Below are 24,920 nucleotides of genomic sequence, written 5' to 3'. Positions count from 1 at the left end.
CACATCAGCCACTTCAGGGCCACCCTCCTCACCCGGTTCCCATTTCCCCTCATTTTAATAGTATAGTAAGAAAAAGTGCAGGAATGGGCTCCACCCTCTCTGCACGGGGGCCCTCCGGAAAGTTCCATGTGCACCTGCAGCCTAGGGGGTGGCACTGCCAGGGTGGGGGTCCAGCCTCTGACCACAGGGCGCCCCCAGGCTGGCCCAGCACAGTGGACACCATGGGCCGCATTATATGGACAGAGGGTGAGCCATGGGCACCGCCCCAGCGACAGCCCCCAGGGGCCACTCCAAGTCAAGCCCAAGATCCTGGAAGACACCAAGGTTGTCTGGGGGACCCATGGCCAGAGGCCGAGAACCCCCTTCTTCTAGAGATCCAGAGCGCAGGGACCGACTGCCACCTGCCCACCAGACTGTTCCCGTATAACTCACGTGGTTTTTGTTTTCCGGTTTATGATGCTTCGACCTCTCCTTACTGGCTGGGTGGAGACTGCCCTCCCAGGGCTGGCTAATTCCTAGAGACAGCACAAGGTGCCTACAGAGCTCCCGTTTAATGCACAAGCCAACCCAACTGGAGCCTGTAAACCCAACCACCCCTTATCTGACTCACTCACCAAACCCATGTTCCTCTGCCCTCAATCACCCAGGGGCAGGATGGTGGTCAACTAGACACCACCCCATAGCCCGGAGCCCAAGGAAATTAACCTGTCCAATCCTGAACTTGCTCCTTCGTGCCCACCCTCCCTGGCCTCTCTTCCCAGGGAAACCCCTGTAAAGCCTCTGGCCACACTCTCCCCTCTCACCTTCCGGGTCCTGTTGCCGCGGCGCCCCCCGGTGGCCCTGTGTGGCATGGCATGTGCCCTCCTGTGGTTTAAGCTGCTGGGTCTGCAGTACTTTGTGACATTCTCCTTTCAACTCAGGGTTCCTGTGTCTGTATCCCACCACACCCAACTGAACTAAATCCTGGTGCGTTTCATCACAGCCCTGCCTATTCCAGGCTTGCTGGAAGTAACCACTCACTGGCACCGAGGGGAAGGGGGCATGGATCACCTGGCTGAGACTATGTGGCTGCCGCCCTAGGCCTGGGGCCCAAAGCTCCTGGCCCAACCACAGAGCCAGCCCAGTGCCGGTGTGGCCACAGGCGATCCCCAAAGGTAAGGCCAGAAATCAGCACCCAGCCAGAGCTTCCCAGGCCAGCGGGCCCCACATCTGCGGGGCATGAAGTTGGGCGCCCACCCCAGGATCCAGCCCATCTGCACCTGGGAGCTGAATGTCCTAGCTACCAGCCAGAATGGGGTCCCCAGCAGTCTCCATCGGGCTCTGAACTGTTAATGTGTGACAGCCCTGCCCTCCCCGCCACTATTGCTGAGACTGTAGGGCCAGGCTGAGCACGCTGGCTTGTGCGGCGGGAGCCAAGGCTCCCCTGAGACACGGTAAATGCCCCTTGTTCCAGGGCACTTTGGAACTGGGTATCTCCTCAGCCCCAAGGTCTCGCCAATTCAGAGTGCCCGTCGTTCTGGCCTCCTGCAGGGAGATGACCCAGGGGGAGGGGAATTGATGGGTAAGCTCCCCAGCTCCCCGCTCCAGTATGGCGCAAAGTGCACCCCCATGGTCTCGGAGTTCCCAGGTGCTCACCCACCCCCGGCACCCCCATGGTCTCCGGGGCTCCCCTGTGCTCGCCCACCCCCAGCACCCCCATGGTCTCCGGGGCTCCCCTGTGCTCGCCCACCCCCAGCACCCCCATGGTCTCGGAGTTCCCAGGTGCTCACCCACCCCCAGCACCCCCATGGTCTCCAGGGCTCCCTGGCGCTCGCCCACCCCCGGTACGCCCACAGTCTGGGAGCTCCCTGGCGCTTGTCCACCCCCGGCACCCCCATGGTCTCCGGGGCTCCCCTGTACTCGCCCACCCCCAGCACCCCCATGGTCTCCAGGGCTCCCCAGCGCTCGCCCACCCCCTGCACGCCCACGGTCTCGGGGCTCCCTGGCGCTCGCCCGCCTGCGTTGCCACCGCTCAGTCCTAAGGCCCCGGTTCACTGTAACGCTCGGCTGTTGCTCTTTCGAATTCTTCGAATTCTTCGCTTTTGAACAAGGGGCCGCGTTTCCATTTTGCCTGCAGGGGTGCGCAACCATCCGCCAGAACCAAATCCTTACCCCAGCTTGTCATTTGGGGAAACTCAAACTGGGACAGGACTCGTCGTCCCGGGCAGGAAAGCGGGTGGGTGCGGAGGCCCGGGGGAGGGGTGGGGAGGCGGAGAAGAAAGTGGGGAGCGGGGGTCCCTGCAGCCTGCGGCTCCTTCCCGGCTTCCCGCCAGGAGCACCGAGCGGCGCTTCCTGCAGGCGCCCTCCACGCCCTCAAAGAGCCAGAGTTTGGTAAAGGCAGACAAGCAAACGGATGATTTAATGAGGGGTGACAAGCACTCCGCAGGTGCGGGCGGCGGCGGGCTGCGGTCGGGGCCCAGCGCGGGCGGGAGAGGCGCCTGCTCCGGCCTCGCGCGCGGGGAGCGCGGCCCTTTCCCCTCCGGGAGGACGCGCAGGAGGCACCACGGCCTCCGGGTTGGAACAAACGCGTTTACTGCAGGCAAGGCGGTGGGCGCGGGGCGGCTCACCAGGCGAAGAGTGGCTTGCTGTCCTCCTTGGAGAGCTCGCACAGGCAGTTGAGCAGCAGCAGCGAGTCGCCCAGGAACTTGGGGGGCACCACGTCGATGACCAGCTTGCGCAGCGCGGCCGGGCTGCTGTGCAGGGGGTTGGCGCGCAGGTCGGGCCGCTGCTTCAGGATTCCGTAGGTGTTGATGAGGAACTCGCTGAACGCCGGGTGCACGTCGCGGCTGTAGCCCAGCTTCTCCAGGCGCGCGCTCAGGGCCAGGTAGCGCTGCGTCAGCTCGCGCAGCTTCTTCTCGTCCACGGAGCCGTCCAGGGACTTGATGGAGGTCTGCGGGCGCAGCGCATGGATGGCGGAGGCGGGGGGATCTCGGGGCCCTCGGACGGGGACTTCCAGGCCCAGGGCCGACCCCTGCCCCGCCCTCCTGGGTCCCCGGGGTCCCCTCCCGCGGACAGCGCCCGGGCAAGAGCCAAGATCTGGGGGCCTCACAGGGATGAACCGAGCGCCCAGCACCCTCCTGGCCGCGCCCTCCCCGCGGGGCGCACCTGCTTGATCTTCTCGGGGATGTTGGCCACCGTGAAGCCGTAGAGCCGCGTCACGCCCGGAAACACGTAGGCCAGGATGCGGCGGTCCAGCTGGAAGGCGATCTCGCCCACCACGCGCGCGTCCTTCTCGGCGCCCGCGAAGCTCTGGATCTCTGGGGGAGGGAAGGCCGGGGACAAGGTCACGGGAGCGCGAGGATCTATTGCCCCAGAGGGTCCCCCCCTCCGTCCCCCGGCACTTGGGGGGCGGCTCCTCCATCCCCCACCCCGCCCCGCCTGCCGCCACCCCCCACTGTCTGGCAAATAGAATCTGAAAGAAAAGGAGCTTCTTAAAGTGCCAAAGGGCAAGACAGGTTTCCCTTCGCCCTGTCCTCGGCTCCCTTCTGTCCCTTTGGGACGAGGTAAACCTTTTAATCTTGAGGGTGGGAACTGGTCCCCTGTCACGGGGGAGCCTGCCCCAGCGCTGGCCCTGCGAGGACAGAGGAACCCGGCCCTGGAGGTGTGAGTTCGGACGGGTCCCCTCCAGTGAGGACGCCTGCGGAACAGGGCCAGTCGGCTTGCCTGGGAGGAAGGGGGACCTCCCCCCTTCCTCTGTCTTGGCAACCTCTGGGCCTCAAAGGCTGCTTTAATGTTTAGTCAGTAAAATGGCTTCATTCTTTCCTACCTCTGAGAAGATGATCGCTGGATTGGCAGGACATTCTTTTTTTTAAGCTGCAGTCTCACTCTATCATCCAGGCTGGAGTGCAGTGGTGCCAACTCCACTCACTGCAACCTCCGCCTCCCCGGCTCAAGCGATTCTCCTGCCTCAGCCTCCCGAGTAGCTGGGACTATAGCTGCGTGACACCACACCCAGCTACGTTTTTGTATTTTTAGTAGAGATGGGGTTTCACCATGTTGGCCAGGCTGGTCTCGAACTGCTGACCTCAGGTGATCCGCCCGCCTGGGCCTCCCATAGTGCTGGGATTACAAACGTGAGCCACCATGCCTGGCCCAGGACGTTCTATTTTAATTACTTCCTCGACATTACTTAGGAGTCTCCAATGGCCCCACAAAACCTGCTTCCAAACCCCCCTCCCCAGGACAGCCTCTGATGGCATCCGAGTCCATAACAGCACATGACCTTGTCCATCTTTTTCCTGAGGGATGGGAAACAGCATCTCATTTGCATTTCACTAACAACTAGTGATTTAAGCATCTTCGCACATGCTTATTGGCCATTTATATACTGTATCTTCTTTGAAGAAATATCTATTCAGGTCCTATAGCGATTTTTCATTGGATTGTTTGTCTTCTTACTGTTGAATTGTCAGAGTTCTTAAATATTCTGCATACTAGTCCCATTTCAAATGCACAATTTACAAATGTTTTCTCCCATTCTCTGGGTTGGCTTTTCATTTTTTTGATACTGTCCTTTGAAGCACAAAATTTGTTTTTTGTTTTGTTTTACTTTTGATGAAGTCCAATTTGTCTGTTTCTCTCTTTGCTCATGCTTCTGGTGTGCTATCTAAGAATCCATTACCAAATCCAAGGTCATGAAGATTTACCCCTATGGCTTTTCTACGAGTTTTCTGGCCTCAGCTCTTTGGGACCTTTTAGGTCTTTTATCCATTTTGAGTTAATTTTTGTATGTGCTATGGAATAAGGCCCAGCTTCATTCTTTGGCATATGGATACCTCCTTGTTCCAGCACCACTTGTTAAACAGTATTCTGTCCCTACTAAATTGTCTTGGCACTCTTGTTGAAAACCATCTATGTACGGGTTTATTTCTGACCTTCCAATTCCATTGCATTGATCTGTATGTCCATCCTTATGGCAGTACCACAGTCTTGGTAACTGTAAGTTTTACAGTCAGTTTTGAAACTTGGGAATGCTGTTCTCCCTTTCCAAGATCGTTTTACCTATTCTGGTTCCTTACACTTCTATATGAATTTAAGTTTCTGTTGTCAATTTCTGTAAAGAAGCCACTGGGATTCTGATTGGGATTGCATGAATCTGTAGATCCAATGTAATCCATATCAAAATTATTGATTATTAAACAATATAAAGTCTTCTAATCTGTTAACACAAGGTATTTTTCTGTTTATTTATTTTTATTTATTTTTTGTTTGTTTGTTGAAGAAAGGGTCTCACTCTGTCACCCAGGCTGGAGTGCAGTGGCACGATCTCAGCTCACTGCAACCTCTGTCTTCTGGGCTCAAGTGATCCTCCCACCTCAGCCTCCTGAATAGCTGGGACCACAGGCATGCACCACCACGCCCAGCTAATTTGGGAGGTGGAGGGTTGGTAGAGTTGGGGTTTCGCCCTGTTGCCCAGGCTGGTCTTGAACTCCTGGGCTCGAGAGATCTGCCCATCTCAGCCTTCCAAATTGCTGGGATTATAGGTGTGAGCCACCATGCCTGGTCATTGATGACTTCTTCATTCCTTTCAATAATGTTTATAGTTTTCACTGTATTTCTTTCCCAATCACTTTTCAAGACTGCAGAAGAGGTACGTCAACGTGCAGAAGAGGTACGTCAACGTGCAGAAGAGGTATGCCAACACACTATCCAGAAGCGTGTTAGGGCCAATGAGGGGTGTGGAGGAGCAGGTGTAATCTCCTCCTTCTGTATCAATGTATTTCTGTCATCAAGAATCAAGCTCTTGGTCAGGCGCGGTGGCTCACGCCTGTAATCCTAGCACTTTGGGAGGCCGAGGTGGGTGGATCACGAGGTCAGGAGTTCGAGACCAGCTTGGCAAAAATGGTGAAACCCTGTCTCTACTAAAAATACAAAAATTAGCCAGGTGTGGTGGCAGGCGCCTGTAATCCCAGCTACTCGGGAGGCTGAGACAGGAGAATGGCTTGAACCCAGGAAGTGGAGGTTGCAGTGAGCCAAGATTGTGCCACTGCACTCCAGCCTGGGCAACAGGGCAAGACTCCATCTCAAAAAAAAAAAAAAAAAAGATTCAAGCTCTTTCTCTCATCCCCACCACCAAGGCATAAATTAGGTAGAAGAAACATGCTATAGGTGAGAAATGATTCTAGTATAGGTTCTAGAAATTATTTCTAGTCCAACCTGTGCTCTGTAAGATCCAGCCAAAAACCTATTCTTCAAAGAAAAAAGGCCATACATTGATAAACCTGTAGCCAGACTTAGGGGAAAAAAGAAAGGAGACAAAAATTACCACTAACGGAAATTAGACATGCCACTACCACAGATTCTACAGACATAAAAAGAATAAGGAAGTATTAGGAATGACTTTATGCCAATAACTTTGACAACCTAGATGAAACTGATCGATTCCTTAAAAGACACAAACTACCAAAGTTCACTCAAGAAGAAACACATAATCTGAATAGCCTTCTATCTGATAACCTTACAGGTCACATTTGACAGGAAACAGACTTCCAAACTGGCCTTGGGAAGGCCTTGTGATTGATGATCCCTGAGAAAAGAATCTTATCACAATTCCCTCAGATTGCTGATGTGCTGATTAATGCACTGAAAGACGCTGATTTATTCCTGAATCATAAAGGTTTACTGACTGTCTTGCGCAGATATGTGTTGGCCTGTATGTTGTCATCTGTAGCCAATGCTTGTACCCTCTGTGTTGTACCCTCCAAAGAAAGGGCAACATGAGTACGAGGAGTCCTTTCCCTTCTCCTAGCCTCTCCGATAGAAGTCTTCTGACTTAGGTTCCGGAAGACTCTTAGCTTTGTGAGTGTGTTCCTGTGGGTTGATCCTCACATTTGGCTTCCAACAATCTTTATCGAATTATTTCTGTCTCAACAGCCTTAATTTCAGTTGATATTATCAGTAAAATGGAATTTGTAGGGGAAAAATGTTCCTATAGAGACCATTCAAGGCTCAGGTAGTTTCAGCAGTGAATTCTACCACTTAAGGAATAAATAACACCAATTCAACACAAACTCTTCTAGATAAAGAGGAGGGAAGACCACAAAACAATGAGAAAACAAATAACAAAATGGCAGGAGTAAGTCCTTATCAATAATAACTTTGAATGTAAATAGGCCGAGCACAGTGGTTCATGCCTGTAATCCCAGTACTTTGGGAGGTTGAGGGGGGGGTGGATCACTTGAGGTCAGGAGTTTGAGACCAGCCTGGCCAACATGGCAAAACCCTATCTCTACTAAAAATACAAAGATTAGCTGGGCGTGGTGGCATGTGCCTGTAATCTTAGCTAAGGTGGCTGAGGCATGAGAATTGCTTGAACCCAGGAGATGGAGGTTGCAGTGAGCCAAGATTGTGCCACTGCACTCCAGCCTGGGTATCAAAGTGAGACTTTGTCTCAAAAAAAAAAAAAAAAATTACAGCACCGTCAAATCGATGAATGATGGTGTGTGAGTTTGGTCAAAAACAGGCCGGGCGTGGTGGCTCACGCCTGTAATCCCAGCACTTTGGGAGGCTGAGGCGGGCAGATCACGAGGTCAGCAGATCGAGACCATCCTGGCTAACATGGTGAAACCCCGTCTCTACTAAAAAATATAAAAAATTAGCCGGGCGTGGTGGCGGGTGCCTGCAGTCCCAGCTACTCGGGAGGCTGAGGCAGGAGAATGGTGTGAACCTGGGAGGCGGAGCTTGCAGTGAGCTGATATCGCGCCTCTGCACTCCAGCCTGGGCGAGAGAGCAAGACTCTGTCTGGGGGCAAAAAAAAAAAAAAAAAAAAAAACAAGAAACTTTGAATGTAAATAGACTAAACTCTCCAATCAAAAGACGGAGGAGTGGCTGAATGGATTAAAAAAAAAAAAAAAAAAAAGACCCAACCATCTATTGCCTACAGGAAACACACTTTGCCTATAAAGACACACATAGACTGAAAATAAAGGGATAGAAAAAGATATACCATGCAAATGAGAACCAGAAAAGAGCAGTAGTAGCCATACTTCATCAAAGCGGATTTCAAGACAAAAACTATAAAAAGAGACAAAGAAGGTCATTATATAATGATTAGGGGGTCAATTCAACAAGCGGATGTAACAATTGTAAATATATATGCACCCAACACTGGAGCACCCAGATATGTAAAGCAAATATTACCAGAGCTAAAGTGAGAGACAGACCCCAATACAGTAGTAACTGGAGACTTCAAGACCCATTTTCACCCTTGGCAGATCTTTAAGACAGAAAATCAAAGGAATATCAGACTTAATCGATACTATAGACCAAATGAACATAATACAGAACATTTCATCCAACAGGTGCAGAATACACATGCTTATTGTAAGCACATGGATCATTCTCAAGGATAGACCATATGTAAGGCTGCAAAACAAGTCTTTAAAAATCACACAATTTGCCGGGCGCAGTGGCTCAAGCCTGTAATCCCAGCACTTTGGGAGGCCGAGACTGGCGGATCACGAGGTCAGGAGATCGAGACCATCCTGGCTAACACAGTAAAACCCCGTCTCTACTAAAAAATACAAAAAAACTAGCCGGGCAAGGTGGCGGGCGCCTGTAGTCCCAGCTACTCAGGAGGCTGAGGCAGGAGAATGGCATAAACCCAGGAGGCAGAGCTTGCAGTGAGCCAAGATCCGGCCACTGCACTCCAGCCTGGGTGACAGAGCGAGACTCCATCTCAAAAAAAAAAAAAAAAATCAAACAATTGAAATTATATCAAGTATCTTCTCTGACCACAATGGAATAAAATGAAATCAATAACAAAAGGAATTCTGGAAACTATACCAACACACAGAAATTAAACAATACGCTCCTGAATGGCCGGTGCATCATTGAAGAAATCAAGAAGGAAATTTTAAAATGTCTTGAAACAAATGATAATGGAAACACAACATACCAAAACCTAGTATGTACTAGACACAGCAAAAGCCATACTAAGAGCTATAGCGATAAGTATTAAGAGTTTACAGCTAGTAGTGCCTACATCAAAAAGTAGAAAAACTTCAAATAAACAAGTTAATGATTCATCTCACAGAGCTAGAAAAGTATGAGCAAACCAAATCCAAAATTAGAAGAAAAATAATTAAGATCAGAGCAGAAATAAATGAAATTTAAATGAAGAAAACAATACAAAAGATCAATGTAACAAAAAATTGGTTATTTGAAAAGATAAATAAAATTGACAGGCCAGGCATGATGGCTCATGCCTGTAATCCCAGCACTTTGGGAGGCTGAGGCAGGCGAATTACTTCAGTCCAGGAGTTCAAGACCAGCCTAGGCATCAGAGCAAAATCCCATCTCTACAATAACAAAAACACAAAAAGCAAAAAATTAGCCAGGCCTGGTGGCATATACCTGTAGTCCCAGATACCTGGGGGGCTGAGGTGGGGTGTTAGCCTGAGCCTCAGGTGGATATCTACATGCAAACCTCACACCATACATGAAAATTATCTTGGAATTGATCAGAGACCTACATGTAAAACCTAAACTATAAAACTTCTAGAACAACACATAGGAGAGAATCTGTGTGACCTTGGGCTTGGCAAAGATTTCTTAAACTGAACATAAAAAGCATAAAATACAAAAGAAAAATCAATAAATTGGACATCATCAAATTAAACAGTTTTGCTCATCAAAAAACATTATTATGGAAGTGGAAAACGTTGGAGTGGGAGGCCGTATCTGCAGAACACACACCCAAAAAAGGACTCATATCCAGACACGTAAAGAACCCTTCCCAAGAAGACAAGCAATGCATTTTTTCTTGGCAAAAGACTAGGACAGACATAGCCTCGGACCCCAGCCTCCCAGCCTGGCTCTCCTCCCTCCACTCTGTGTGACGCGATGGAGAAACGGCCCTGCCTGACCACCCAGACGCGCCCTCCCCACAGCTACCAGCTGCACTGGGGGCCCGCCCAGGCGACCCCGCACCTGGCCATACCATTGAGGTAGTAGCTCCTCCTGGTCCTGTCCCCGGTGGGCAGGCTGCTCTCCGAGAAGCACACCTTCTTAGGCCGGACCATCTCCCTGGGCTCCAGCAGGGTCTTGTCCACCAGTGACTCTTGCAAGGGGCTCAGGAGCGGGGACAGCTTCCTGTCGGTGCCTCGGTGGCTGTGCAGCTCCGGGGGACTGAGGAAGGCCTTGAAGGGTGACTGGGAGGGGGCTGCGCAGCCCGGGGAGGTGTCGTCCTCGCTGGACAGGGGGGCATGTGAGCACAGCAGGTCCTCCAGGGAGGATGTCTGCAGCTGGGAGGGTGTGTCGGCAACACTCGTGAACCTTCCGAAATCCGGAACTGAGGTGGGGAGGAAAGGGGTGAGAAGTTAGGCTGATGCTCCTAAAACATTCCTGAGAAGTACAGAGAACATGGTAACAAACTGTATGCACCCCACCCCAAGCTTCAACACCTGCTGGGGTTTCCCTGGCTTCAGAGCATCCTCCTTCCCCTCAGTCCTCAGGTGCAAAAGGAGGAGCTGGATGTGGTGAAGTGGCCACAGGTGCCCATCCTGCCCGTGGGAGCACAGCAAGTGGGCAGGCCTCCATGTGCCTCCTGCCTGCCTGTGCGCCCATACACACTGGAGAATGACTTCTATATGCTCCTTAAATTGTACATAAATGGTACCACCCTACACATTTTATTCTGCAACAGAACTTTTTGCTGCTGCATTATCTCTGAGATGTATCCACGTTGAGCCGTCTGGTAGCTCCCTGGTTCATTTAACTGTTTCCTGGCACCTCTGTACACATGAGCATACACACATAAACACACAGTGAACTTTTATCCTTTGCCCTGTTGATGGACAGGGCCTGTTTCCATGTTTCCTTGCAAACACACAGCGGTAATCGGCCTCCCGGGAGGAGCTTCCCTGCTCCGTGAGCATCCTCTGTGGTCCAACGCTGGGCTCAGGTCACAGCTGTAATCAGCCTCCTGGGAGAAGCCTCCTGATCTGCGAGCATCCTCCACGGCCTGGGAGGAACCTCCTGCTCTATGAGTATCCTCTGTGGCTGAGGAGGAGCCTCCCTGCTCTATGAGCATCCTCTGTGGCTGAGGAGGAGCCTCCTGCTCCATGAGCATCCTCTGTGGTCCAACGCTGGGCTCACGTGTGTGCACTTTCTTTGCTCTCCACACCAAGGGGGAGGGTCCATGCCCACCAACAGGTCCTGGCCCCACACCCTCACGAGGACTGAGTATTCCCCAACCAGGCTGATGAGGTCATGTGGCATTTCCCTAATCCCTGGTCAAATTTAGCTTATCTATGCCTTTATGGCTTATAAAATTCTATTCTACCTCCATGTCATGAGTATTCTCCTAGCAATAAAGCAAATACATGTTAGAGAAAGTGTTCAGAGCCATATAAAAAAATTATACCTTAAAATGTGTCTACCGGAGCTTGCAGTGAGCCGAGATCATGCTACTGCAATCCAGCCTGGGCAACAGAGCAAGACTCCGTCTCAAAACAAAAACAAAAACAAACAAAAAAAGTGCCTACAAAGGAACCAACCAACTAATCTTCCATCTGAAATGTTTTCCAAGGTAAAAAAGTGTTCAAAAGAAGCAAAGTCATTAATGTGTGCCTGGCCTCCTGCCACATGGGAGGCCTGGAGTCCTCGGGCTTCACAGGCTCCCACCCTAGATACTTTTCAAATTATAAAAGAATATTATGTACAATTGTGTATTAATTAAAGTTTCAATAAAAGGAGATATCTCCTGGAAAATTACTTTCAAGTGACTCAATAAGAAGTAGAAAACCTAAATGAACCAATACACAAGGAAAATCTAGAAGTTACAAAATGATTATTCCCCAAAGGGCTGCAGGCCTGGATGGTCTGTGGGTGAGTCTGCCAACTTCCCCAACAAGTCATAATCCCGACATCATACAAATGAGGCTGGAACCATAGAACAGGTTAAAAGATGCTCAATTAGGTTTCACAGAGCACGAGGTGGGAGGTGCACAGAGCACGAGGCAGGTGTGCAGAGCACGAGGCGGGAGGTGCACAGAGCACGAGGCAGGTGTGCAGAGCACGAGGCGGGAGGTGCACAGAGCACGAGGTGGGAGGTGCACAGAGCACAAGGCGGGGGTGCACAGAGCACGAGGTGGGAGGTGCACAGAGCACGAGGCAGGTGTGCAGAGCACGAGGTGGGAGGTGCACAGAGCACGAGGCGGGGGTGCACAGAGCACGAGGTGGGAGGTGCACAGAGCACGAGGCAGGTGTGCAGAGCACGAGGCGGGAGGTGCACAGAGCACGAGGTGGGAGGTGCACAGAGCACAAGGCGGGGGTGCACAGAGCACGAGGTGGGAGGTGCACAGAGCACGAGGCAGGTGTGCAGAGCACGAGGTGGGAGGTGCACAGAACACGAGGCAGGTGTGCAGAGCACGAGGTGGGAGGTGCACAGAGCACGAGGCGGGTGTGCAGAGCACGAGGTGGGAGGTGCACAGAGCATGAGGCGGGGGTGTGCGGCACACAAGGCGGGGGATGCACAGAGCATGAGGTGGGGGTTGTGCAGAGCACAAAGCAGGGAGGTATGCAGAGAACAAGGCGGGGTGGAAAGCAAGAGGCAGGGTGTGCGGAGCCCAGTGGCTGTGCAGTGTAGCAAGATCCCACATACAGTCCCTGGCAAGAAGCTGAGTTACCTCCACTGGTACAGAGACAGGCTCATAAACACTGAACAAGATGAACCATTTCTCAAATTTTCTGTTTTCCAAAAATAAGAACTGGAAGGACTCTTCCCCAGCATCCAGCCGTACAAACCTCCCTCCTCTGGGCAGATGGGACCATTGGTCCCTCCCACAGCTGGTCAGGAGGACCAGGATGCAGCTGAACCCTCTCTCACCTTCCCTGGAGGAGAACCCATGAAAGTCGAGGCCAAAGCCCGAGTTCTGAGTAATAAGGACAAAAACAGAAATAAGAAGTTCATGTGGACTGGAGGGGCGGGATGGCCGGCCAGATGCAGCCAGGTGATACAGCTCCCACGGAGGGCCTGAGATGACTGGTGAGCTTTTAACACATCTTCAGAGGGAAGGTGCTGAGGGCAGATGGAGGGAGCACACCGAGGCTGGGCTGAAGGGGAGAAAGCTGGGAACCCTGCCTGGGACCACTGAGCACTGGTACTCATTTTTGGACCCACAACCGCTCTGGGAAAATGGGGGAGTTAAATGGGCAAGGAGCAACCACTGTTGCCATGGCCCTCTGGATCCCCAGCTGGGGGAGACCCCACGGCCACCATGGACACTCCAGTTGGCAGGGAGAGCTGCTTAGAGAAGTGGTGGGGGCAGCAGTTAGCTAAGCGGAACCCAGAGGGTCTGGTGCGGGAACACAGCCAGGGACGGCCACTCCCCAGGCTTGACTTGCTCCCATAGGAGACTTTGGGCCTAGGGGAAGTGTCAGACCTGATCTCTGCAGGGTGGTCTTGCCCATCAGATGGGACCGGTCCGACCTGAGCACCCCTTGGTCTTCTGGCTTCTCCTGGGGCCCCAGCCTGGCCATGCCTGCTGGCAAGGCAGTCTTGAGTGCCCTGGGGGCCTTCGCCATAGCTTCTGTGCTGGCAGACTGTGCCTGACCAGTGGAGAGCTCCAGCGAGACAGCCCCAGTGGCCACGCACCAGCCCGCCCACTCCCTCCTCATACTGCAGCTTCCCCTGGGCCCAGGCAACTCGCCACATCACTCAGCTGGTGTCTGCACAGGTGGGTTTTGATTTCCTTCCCCAACCAGCACACAGGAGTCCAGTCGGCCTCCCCATTCCCCACAGACTTCCATTGCAAATGAAGCCTTGGCACACACAGAGCCAGCAAGCCCCATACCCACCAGCACCCTGCCCTTGACCTAACACTGAGCAGAGAATGGTGGATCCTCCTGGACCCTGAGCAATGACTCCTGCTTGCAGGACACATAAAAGGCACCTAGACCTGTGCCCACCAGCACCCCACCCCATGCCTACAGTACCTCCAGAGTGACTGCACACAGTCTCCAGCAGGAGCCCCCCATGCCCACCCCAGCTGCTTTGCCACCACCATTGTGGTGAACCCCCACAGGAAGGCAGGCACCCTGCATCTGCCAGCCATTCTGCTGTAGCTGCAGTACCTCAGTCCCCCAGTGCAGTGGATTCCAAACCTCAAAGAGCCAGAGAACAAAGTCAGGGCCCAAAACAAGTGCCCCAGAGCTAAAGCATGCAGTCCAGGAGTTGGGAGCTGGGCACTGGCCCCTTAAATATTCCATAAATGAAGCCAGTTGGCTGAATCCACCTTATACCACAATCAAAACCTCAAGGTCATCAAACAGACCAGGTACGGTGACTCACGTCTGTAATCCCAGCACTTTGGGAGGCTAAGGCAGGCAAATCACTTGAGGCCAGGAGTTCACGACCAGCCTGGCCAACATGATGAAATCTCGTCTCTCCTAAAAAATAACAAAAATTAGCCAGGCATGGTGGTGGATGCCTGTAATTCTACCTACTTGGGAGGCTGAGGCAGGAGAATCATTTGAACCCAGGCAGCGGAGGTTGCAGTGAGCCAAGATTGCTACCACACTCCAGCCTAGGAGACAGAGCAAGACTCTGTCTCAAAAAAAAAGACACAGAATGGCAAGTTAGATAAAGAACCAAGACTCATTGGTATGCTGTCTTCAAGAGACCCATCTCACATGCAATAACACAAATGGGCTCAAAATAAAGGCATGGAGAAAAATCTACCAAGCAAATGGAAAACTACAATTGCAGGGTTGCAATGATAGTTTCTGACAAAACAGATTTTAAACCAATGAATATAAAAAAAGACAAAGAAGAGCATTACATAATGGTGAAGGGTTCCATTTAACAAGCAGACCTAACTACACTAAATATATATGCACCCAACACAAGAGCACCAAGATTTATAAAGCAAGTTCTTAGAGACCTTCAAGGAGGCTTAGATTCCCACATAATAATAGTGAGAGACTTTAACACCACACTGACAGTATTAGACAGATAATTGAGACAGAAAATTAACAAAGATATTCAGGACATGAACTCGGCACTGGATCAAATGTACCTGATAGGTATCTACAGAACTCTCCACCCCAAAACAATAGAATATACATTCTTCTCATTGCCACATGGCACACACTCTAAATTCAGTCACATAATTGGAAGTAAAATACTCCTCAGCAAATGCAAAAGAACTGGAATTATAACAATCTCTCAGACCACAATGGACCCAATTAGAAATCAAGCCTAAAAAATTCACTCAGAACCACACAATTACATGGAAATTGAATAACCTGCCCATGAATGACTTTTGTGTAAATAGTGAAATTAAGGCAGAAATCAAGAAGTTCCTTGAAGCTAATGAGAACAAAAATACAACATACCAGAATCTCTAGGACACAGCTAAGGCAGTGTTAAGAGAGAAATTTATAGCATTAAATGTCCACATCAAAAAGCTGGAAAGATCTCAATCAATCAACCTAACATCACAGCTAAAAGAACTAGAGAATTACGAGCAAACAAATCCCAAAGCTAGCAGAAAACAAGAAATAACCAAAATCAAAGCTGAACTGAAGGAGACTGAGACACAAAAAGCCATTTGAAAAATCAACAAATCCAGGAGCTCGTTTTTTTGAAAAAATTAATAAAATAGATATACCACTAGCTAGACTAATAAAGAAAAAAAGAGAGAAGATTCAAATAAACACAATCAGAAATAAGGGGTATATTACCACTGACCCCACAAAAATACAACCAACCATCAGAGAATATTATGAAAACCTCTATACACATAAACTACAAAATCTAGAAAAAAAATGGATAAGTTCCTGGACACATACACCCTCCCAAGACTGAACTAGGAATAAATGGAATCCCTGAACAGGCCAATAACAAGCTCTAAAATTGAGTCAATAATAAATAGCCTACCAACCAAAAAAAGCCAGGACCAGATGGATTCACAGCTGAATTGTACCAGATGTACAAAGAAGAGCTGGTACCACTCCTGCTGAAACTATTCCAAAAAGTTGAGGAGAGTCTCCTCCCTAACTCATTCTATGAGGCCAGCATCATCCTGATACCAAAACATGGCAAAGATGCAACAAAAAAAGGTAACTTCAGGCCAATATCCTTGATGAACACTGATGCAAAAATTCTCAACAAAATACTGGCAAACCAAATCCAGCAGCACATCAAAAAGCTTATCCACCACTATCAAATAGGTTTTATCCCTGGGATGCAAGGTAGGTTCAACATAAACCAATAAATGTGATTCATTACATAAACAGAACTAAAGACAAAAACCACATGATTATCTTAATAGAGCAGAAAAGGCTTTCAATAAAATTCAACACCCCTTCATGTTAAAAACGTTCAATAAACTAGGTATTGAAGGAACATACCTCAAAATAGTAAGAGCTATCTATGACAAACTCACAACCAACATCATACTGAATGGGAAAAAGCTGGAAGCATTCCCCTCGAAAACTGGCACAAGACAAGAATGCTCTCTCTCACCACTCCTATTCAACATAGTATTGGAAGTCTTGATCAGAGCCATCAGGCAAAAGAAAGAAATCAAGTCCATCCAAATAGGAAGAGAGGAAGTCAAACTATCCCTGTTTGCAGACGACATGATCTTATATCAAGAAAACACCATAGTCTCAACCCAGCTTCTTAAGCTGATAAACAACTTCAGCAAAGTCTCAGGATACAAAATCAATGTGCAAAAATCACCAACATTCCTGTATACCAACAACAATTAAGCCAAGAGCCAAACCAAATGTAATGAACTCCCATTCACAACTGCCACAAAAAGAATAAAATACCTAGGAATACAGCTAACTAGGGAGGTAGAGGATGTCTACAAGGAGAACTACAAAACACTGCTCAAAGAAATCAGAGATGACACAAATGGAAAAACATTCCACGTTCATGGATAGGAAGAATCAATATCATAAAAATGGTCATACTGACCAAAGTAATTTATAGAGTCAATGGTGTTCTTATTAAAATACCATTGAGATTAATCACAGAACTAGAAAAAAACTGTTTAAAAATTCATATGGAATCAAAAAAGAGCCCGAATAGCCAAGGCAATCCTAAGCAAAAATAACAAAGCTTTAGGCATCACACTACCCAACTTCAAACTATACTACAGGGCTACGATAATCAAAACAGCATGGTACATAGATCAACAGAACAGAATACAGAACTCAGAAATAAGTTTGCACACCTATAACCATCGGATCTTCAACAAACCTGACAAAAACAAGCAATGAGGAAAGGATTCCCTATTCAATAAATGGTGCTGGGATAACTAGCTAGCCATATGCAGAAGATTGAAATTGGACCCTTTCCTTACACCATATACAAAAATCAACTCAAGATGGATTGTAGACTTAGATGTAAAACTCAAAACTATAAAAACCCTGGAAGACAACCTAGGCAATGCCATTCAGAACACAGGGATGGGCAAAGATTTCATGACAAAGATGCTAAAAGCAATTGCAACAAAAGCAAAAATTGACTAATGGCATCTAATTAAAGAGCTTCTGCACAGCAAAATAAACTATCAACAGAGTAAACAGCAAACCTACAGAATGGGAGAAAAATTTTGCAAACTAATGCATCTAACAAAGGTCTAATATTCAGCATCTATAAGGAACTTAAATAAATCTACAAGAAAAAAACAAACAACCCCATTCAAAAGTGAGCAAAGGACATGAACAGTTTTCTAAAGACATTCATACAGCCAATAAGCATATGAAAAAAAGCTCAACATCACTGCTTATTAAAGAAATGTAAATAAAAACCACAATGAGACACCATCTCACACCAGTCAGAATGGCTATAATTAAAAAGTCAAAAAACAACAGATACTGGCAACGTTGTAGAGAAAAAGAAATGCCTATACACCGTTAGTGGGAGTATAAATTAGTTCAGCCATTGTGGAAGACAGTGTGGCAATTCCTCCAAGACCTAAAAACAGAAATACCATTCAACCCAGCAATTCCGTTACTGAGTACATACCCAAAGGAATGTAAATCACTGTATTACAGAGACACATGCATGCATGTGTTCACTGCAGACTATTCACAATAGCAAAGACATGGAATCGACTTAAGTGCCCATCAGTGGTAGACTGGATAAAGAAAATGTGGTACATAGACACCACGGAATATTATTCAGCCACAAAAAACAGGTCAGCAGAGAGCAGTGGCTCATGCCTGTAATCCCAGCACTTTGGGAGGCTGAAGCAGGTGGATCACCTGAGGTCAGGAGTTCAAGACCAGCCTGACCAACATGGTGAAAACCCGTCTCTACTAAAAATACAAAATTAGCTGGGCATGGTGGTGTATGCCTGTAATCCCAGCTACTTAGAAGGCTGAGACAGGAGAATCACTTGAATCCGGGAAGTGGAGGTTGCAGTGAGCCAAGATCGCACCATTGCACTCCAGCCTGGGCAACAAGCGTGAAACTCCATCTCAAAAAAAAAAAAATGAGATCATGTCCTTTGCATGAACATGGATGGAGCTGGAGGCCATTATCCTTAGCAAACTAACGCAGGAACGGAAAACCAAATGCCGCATGCTCTTACTTGTAAGTGGGAGCTAAACAATAAGAACACGTAGACACACAGAGAGGAACAACAGACACTGAGGCCTACCAGATGGTGAAGGGTGAGAGGAGGGAGAGGATCAGGAAGAATAACTAATGTACTAGGCTTAATACTTGGGTGACAAAATAATCTGTACAACAAACCCCCATGACACAAGTTCACCTATGTAACAAGCCTGCACTTGTACCCCTGAACTTAAAAGTTTTTTAAAAAAGAAATATATGGTCAGGCGCTGTGGTTCATGCCTGTAATCCCAGCAATTTGGGAGGCTGAGGTGGGTGGATCACCTGAGGTCAGGAGTTCAAGATCAGCCTGGCCAACATGGCAAAAACCTGTCTCTACTAAAAATACAAAAAGTAGCCGGGCATGGTGGTGTGTGCCTTTAATTCCAGCTACTGGGGAGGGTGAGGCAGGAGAATTGCTTGAACCCGGGAGGCGGAGGTTGCAGTGATTAAAGATGACACCACTGCACTCCAGCCTGGGCAACAGAGTCAGACTCTGTCTCAAAAACAAACAAACAAACAAACAAAAAACCATTTACTCCTGCCTTCTGAACCAATGATTCTATTTTTAAAAACATAAATCCTGCTGGACAGTGGCTCATGCCTGTAATCCCAACGGTTTGGGAGGCCAAGATGGGAGGATCGCTTGAGCCCAGGAGTTTGGGACTGGCCTGGGAAACATAGGGAGACCCTGTCTCTACAAAAAAAAAAAATTAATTAGCCGCTCATGGTGGCAAGCACCTGTAGTCTCAGCTACTCAGTAGGCTGAGGTAGGAGGACTGCTTGAGCCCCAGAGGGAGGTCAAGGCTGCAGTGAGCCATGATCATGCCACTGCACTCCAGCCTGGGGAACAGAGACCCTGTCTCAAAAAGAAAAAAAAATAACAGGCCAGGCACAGTGGCTCACACTTGTAATCCCAGCATCTTAGGAAGTCAAGACAGAAGGATCCCTTAAGCCCAGGAGTTCAAGACCAGCCTGGGCAACACAGAAGATCCCATCTCCATAAAAGTAAAAAAATCACACACACACCGGCCTGGCGCGGTGGCTCATGCCTGTAATCCCAGCACTTTGGGAGGCCGAGACGGGTGGATCACGAGGTCAGGAGATCGAGACCATCCTGGCTAACACGGTGAAACCCCGTCTCTACTAAAAAATACAAAAAACTAGCTGGGCGAGGTGGCGGGCGCCTGTAGTCCCAGCTACTTGGGAGGCTGAGGCAGGAGAATGGCGTGAACCTGGGAGGCGGAGCTTGCAGTGAGCTGAGATCCGGCCACTGTACTCCAGCCTGGGCCACAGAGCGAGACTCCGCCTCAAAAAAAAAAAAAAAAAATCACACACACACCAAAAAAAGAAATCCAGTGGAAATAACCCTAAATCTAACAACTCTTAAAACCTTTTTTGTGGTGTTATTTACCTCAAGGGGAAGAAAAACTTTAATTTCAAACCGAAGGAGAATTCATTACATTGTGGTTCATCTGAATCTGCAATATTGCATGGCCATTGAAAAACGCATCGAACAACACAGGAATGATCTTCTATCCGTCAGAGGGAAGGAGTGACCAGGAGTTGCACATAGAGAATCCTCACCACCGTTGGAAATCATCTGACAATCCACCACAAATAACCAGGGAGCGAGTGGGCAATCTGGGGGGGCCTGGCTGTCCTCAGGGGACACCTCTCCAGTGGAGACATGGCAAGTGGCATCGTGGCAGTGCTGGAGGGACCAGGACGATCCCGAGGGAAATGAGATGGGGCATTCGGGAGGGGAGGCAGAGGACTGCTGCTCCCACTGGCCCTTCGCGTCACTCACTTAGAAACCTGGGTGAGAAGACCTGGAGGCCTTGCTGCCCAGCTGACGGGGACAGATGAGCACTCCTGTGATGGTGGAACGATGCCGGCGCAGCGCCCTCCTCCTCCATTAGTGGGGTGTAGGGGCCTTTCGGAGAGTGTTTGACCGTCTCTATTTCAACATTTCAAATGCACACAGCCTTTGACCCGAGGACCCCCGTCTGGGATATCCTACACAAAGAGACAGGGTGCCTGCACAGGCCACCCACAGCAGCAGCGTCTGTGGTCACAGAGAACTGGGAACAGTGCTGCCTGCCTGGGGCCCCCACAGGAGGAGCCCAGTGTTGAAGTGTGCCAGGGAGAGCTGCAGATGAGGACTGATGGGGAATGCCAGTGAAATGGATGGTTAAGGGGCAAAAGTCAAGTTGCGGAACAGCACAATCCTGTGTAGGTGGACCAAAAATATACACAGACAAACACACAGATCTCCATCAAAGTTCCAGAGAAAACCCAAGAAAACGTTGACCGTGGCTGCCTTTGGGGAGGGGGGCCGGAGGCGTGGCCCTTAAACCTTGCATCCTCCATGGCGTTTATAAGTTTACCATGAGCACGTGCTGTTGAATCCGTAAGAAAAGTGGGTTTTTACTCATCCTGTTTTGAATACAGACACTGAGGAAGTCTTGGCAACATGCAAACATTGCTGGTGGTGGTTCCCTTGTTTATAAACTTCTCCTTTTATGCAGGAGCTCAGTGCTGGTTTTCCCCACCCCAGTCCTGCTGAGGGCTGGTCCTGAATGCAGCGTCCCACAGCCCAGGTACGTTCCCAAGCACATGCTGAGGCCCAGAGCATCAAGGGTGCACCACACGCTGCCACTGAAGTGGCAGAGTTGAGGGTGGCCTTGCCCTGGCCCCTCCCCACTGCCAGCCTGGGCCACACTGAGCCTGCCCCACACCCTGTGGCAGGGGCTCCAAGGCCCTCTGTGGAAGGCCTGCTGGCCTCAGGTTGAGGTTCCTCCCAAGACCTGTGTCCAGCAAGACCTGGGTTTGCCAAGGTGACCCAACGGCAGGGGCACTAGCCATGGTCATGGAGACCCTGCCCTGACTCAGCCCCTGACAAGGGTCCCTCTGGGGACTGCACAGCCTGGGCAAGGGTCGAGGGTCTGCCCCTCTCCTGTCCAGCCCTGAGGTCCGGCCCAGGGTGATTCCTTCTTGGGGAGGAGGATGGCAACACAGCCCGGCAGGCAGCCTGTGGTGGTCTGCACACACCAAACAGATTGGGCCCTTTTGCAGCCACAGTGCCTGGGCCTCAAAAGTGCTGGGAACGGGACCCTGCACGTGGCCCATTGCCATAAGCGCAGGTCTGCCCAGCTAACGCCCTGTGGTGAGCGTGGGGCTCAGTGGCTGCTGAGGGAGATGCAGAACCTGGGGCCTCGCACAGCATGGCCCCCAGGCACCGGGTTCCCCAACCACACTGTCCCCGTGCCTCCTGGTGAGGTGCTCTCACCCCTCCTGGTGAGGTGCTCTCCCCCCAGCTCCCTGCGAGGAGCCCCTGCCTGTTGCCGGAGACTGAAGGTGTGGGGATGCTGCCATGGATTCCCCTCTTTCCTTCCAGACACGCTCGCTCTCAGGCTTGTCCACGGGGCTCCGAGCAGGGCCTGGGGCCTGGTTGCGGAGAGCACCTCCTGCACGCTGCGCCTGCTCAGAGTGCACATCTGAGGGTGGTGGCTGGCGTTTGGGAAGGACTCAGGGAGCGACCAGCCCAGCGCAGGTGCTGGAGTGCCCCCTGGTGAGTGGCAGAGCTGGCCTCCCGGGCATGGCTCGCGCTTGCAGACAGCAGCGTTCACAGGCACTGGCGAGGCTGCCTGCTCCATCGTCCAGGACCAGGCAGGCTGACCACGTCCCTTCCCGGCCCAGCCAGGTGGGAAGCTGAGGTTGGCCGTGGGAGTCCCAGGAAATGCTGTGTCCTCTGTCCTCTGCCCATCATCCCAATGAAGAGTCAAGGGCACAACTGTCAGCCACACCCCAAATCACACGCAGGAATGGGGAATGTTTTCCCAAAACTTTTAGAATAAAGCCTACTACTTTGCAGAAAGTGATCAAACCCTATATATATTTTTTTCAATAAAAAGCCACAGAAGGTTGGAGTCAATACTATGTGGTGAGTGGATCATGGCCCCACACTCCCACCCCCCAGGGACAGGTGCCCACTCGTCCCCACCCGCTCCCCTGGCCCGCTCTGGGACCTCCCTGGGGTGGGACCTTCCTACCACGGGGCTGGCCTAGCTAGCTCTGGCCGGGGATGTGAGTGGATGGGACACAGCACCCATGGGACTCGTGTGGCTGGTCTGACACCCCCCTCGCCCCTGACCCAGGAGGAGAAGAGACGCACGCAGCAGAGCAAACTGCCAGCCAGGCCCAGCCTGGAAGAGCTGCCTGGGGCCCTGGAGGCCCACAAGCCTGCACGCCACCTGCTCTACCCCTACGGCGGCACCTCCATGACTGCAGCTGACCACACCCACTTCACCGGAGTGGGCCTGGAGGGGAAGGGCCTCACCTGAGGGCAACAGCAGAACCCACCACCTGGGCTTGCTTTACTCAGACCTGAGAGTGTGAAAGGTGCCCGTGACCTCCCGCATCAGGGAGCTGCCCGCCCCCCTCAACGCCCGGGGAGCAGATACCCGACGACCCCCCATCCACCAGGCTGGACCCTTGGGCCATGTGAGCCAGGTGGTGCCTCACCTCCACTCCCAGGGGAGCCGGCCTCGGGGTAGGCGGGGGCCCTGGGTGGGAGCAGGTCGTGGCCACTGCCCTCCTGGCAGCTCTGGCTGAGCAGCCGCCGCAGCATCTGATTCTCCTTCAGGAGGCGCACCTGCTTCTTCAGGTCTGCGTTCTCGCTCAGAAGCCGGCTCATCAGCTCGCCGCCCTCAGCCATGGCGGGTGCGTCCCTTCTCGTCCCTCACGGCTCCTGCAGCCCCATGGAGGTGGGAGCCCAGAGCCCACAGGCACCACAGAAACAGCCCGGGCATGGAGTTCCGTAGCCACCGCCGCCTTCTGCGCCTTGTGATGTCACTGCCCTAGTGATGAGGTGCCCGGCACCCCCGCCTGACCCGTCGATGGCTCGTGGCCCCGTTGAGGCCGTGAAGCTGGAGGCCCGTGGTGTGCACAGGCAGCCACTCCCACACCACGACCGGGGCCCGAGAATGCCAAGGACATGAGGCAGGTACGGGATGTCGGGACTGCACTCCAAGGGGGCGTCCAAGCCTCTCCCCAGTGAGCGGCCCAGTGAGGGTTGGGCGTCCACCCTGTGTGGAGTCCTCAGGCTGGGTGGGGACGCTGCCTTCACCTGAGTAACACATGGGCTGCACTTCCCACAGGACCTGCCCAGGACACAGGGATCCCAGTGCAGTTTCCTGTGGGCCCCGGCACCCAGGGCGGCATCTGGTGTGCATCAGGGCCCATCCTTGGCACCCACATTTGAGAAAGGAGGGGCTGGTGAGGGCAGCTGGAGGAGACCAGTCTGGGGAGGAGACCAGCCTGGCAGGGGAGACCAGCCTGTGGTGGGGACCAGCCTGGTGGAGGGGACCAGCCTGGGGGGGAGACCAGCCTGTGGAGGAGACCAGCCTGGCAGGGGAGACCAGTCTTGGAGGGAGACCAGCCTTGAGGGGAGACCAGCCTGTGGTGGGGACCAGCCTGGTGGAGGAGACCAGCCTGCGGGGAGACCAGCCTTGGGGTGAGACCAGCCTCGGGGGGGAGACCAGCCTGGAGGGGAGACCAGCCTTGTGGGGAGACCAGCCTGGGGAGGAGACCAGCCTGTGGGGCAGACCAGCCTGGGGAGGAGACCAGCCTGGGGAGGAGACCAGCCTGGGGAGGAGACCAGTCTTGGGGGGAGACCAGCCTGGGGGGAGACCAGCCTGGGGGGAGACCAGCCTGGGGGGAGACCAGCCTGGGGGGAGACCAGTCTTGTGGGGAGGAGACCGGCCTGGAGGGGGAGACTGGCCTGGGGAGGAGACCGGCCTGGCAGGGAGACCACCCTGGGGAGGAGACCAGCCTGGGGCAGCCCCACCATGGGCCCCACGATTGGCCCCACATGCTGAGGGGCGCTGGGTGGCCCTGAGGGCTGGGCTGGAGACCACCTGCTGACCTCACTCCCCAATGAGAAGGGTCCAGCAGTGCCTGTCCACCCCTCGGACCGCGAGCGCCCATGTCTAAGACACCAATTGTTCCTGACTGCACTGCTCCTGCCTGCACCTAACTGAGGACGGCCCCAACCCATGGCCACGGCCCCTCGGGCCGTCACGCAGGGCTGTGGCTCACAGGGTCCTGCTAGAGTAGGCGCTGTCCTCGGTCAGTGTGACCAGCTTGAAACCCACCCTGACTCCCCGCTTCTCCAATTACTTGGGGAAGTAAATCACCTCAGTGTTGTTTCTTGGCTCCGAGAGTCTTGTTTTATCAGCAGCCGGGATGTAACAGAAGGGTCATCTCATCCTCGTGGGAAGGGACGTAATCCAGAAAACAC

The 24,920-nt window shown here is 51.7% G+C and overlaps 2 protein-coding genes across 9 annotated transcripts in view; both read right to left on the bottom strand.

Annotated features, from left to right (window-relative positions):
* Nucleotides 1-2,933, bottom strand: part of FTCD (formimidoyltransferase cyclodeaminase) — a 21,522-nt gene extending 18,589 nt beyond the window's left edge. For both annotated transcript variants that reach the window (XM_015446713.4, XM_015446715.4), the window contains exon 1: nt 2,607-2,933. The gene's annotated coding sequence lies outside the window, so the exon portion shown is untranslated. The remainder of the gene's footprint in view (nt 1-2,606) is intronic.
* On the bottom strand, nt 2,372-24,920 carry SPATC1L (spermatogenesis and centriole associated 1 like). 7 transcript variants are annotated; one of them, XM_065541237.2, is made up of 5 exons: nt 24,800-24,920; nt 23,144-23,781; nt 9,980-10,330; nt 3,145-3,296; nt 2,372-2,929 (listed from the first exon to the last, which is right to left on the bottom strand). In XM_065541237.2, exons 2-5 carry the CDS (start codon nt 23,334-23,336, stop codon nt 2,603-2,605), a joined length of 1,023 nt encoding a protein of 340 aa, XP_065397309.2. In that variant the 5' UTR covers nt 23,337-23,781; nt 24,800-24,920; the 3' UTR covers nt 2,372-2,602. The 7 variants fall into 7 exon arrangements, with proteins under 7 accessions (XP_065397309.2, XP_015302197.2, XP_073889957.1 ...); XM_015446711.4 differs by having other exon boundaries at nt 24,817-24,920; XM_074033856.1 differs by lacking the exon at nt 23,144-23,781.

Source organism: Macaca fascicularis, chromosome 3 (genome assembly GCF_037993035.2).
Source record: "Macaca fascicularis isolate 582-1 chromosome 3, T2T-MFA8v1.1".
In the NCBI taxonomy this organism is placed as follows: domain Eukaryota; kingdom Metazoa; phylum Chordata; class Mammalia; order Primates; family Cercopithecidae; genus Macaca; species Macaca fascicularis.
Note: the sequence above shows the minus strand (reverse complement) of the source record. Positions and strands in the feature narration are given on the sequence as shown.

Coding starts and splice junctions, on each gene's coding strand:
- SPATC1L (XM_065541237.2), bottom strand. CDS start 23,336: ATGGCTGAGGGCGGCGAGCTGATGAGCCGGCTTCTGAGCGAGAACGCA. Junction 3,297..9,979: donor GAGGAGCTACTACCTCAATG/GTATGGCCAGGT, acceptor TCCCTCCCCCAG/AGATCCAGAGCTTCGCGGGC. Junction 2,930..3,144: donor TCCCCGAGAAGATCAAGCAG/GTGCGCCCCGCG, acceptor CTGCGCCCGCAG/ACCTCCATCAAGTCCCTGGA.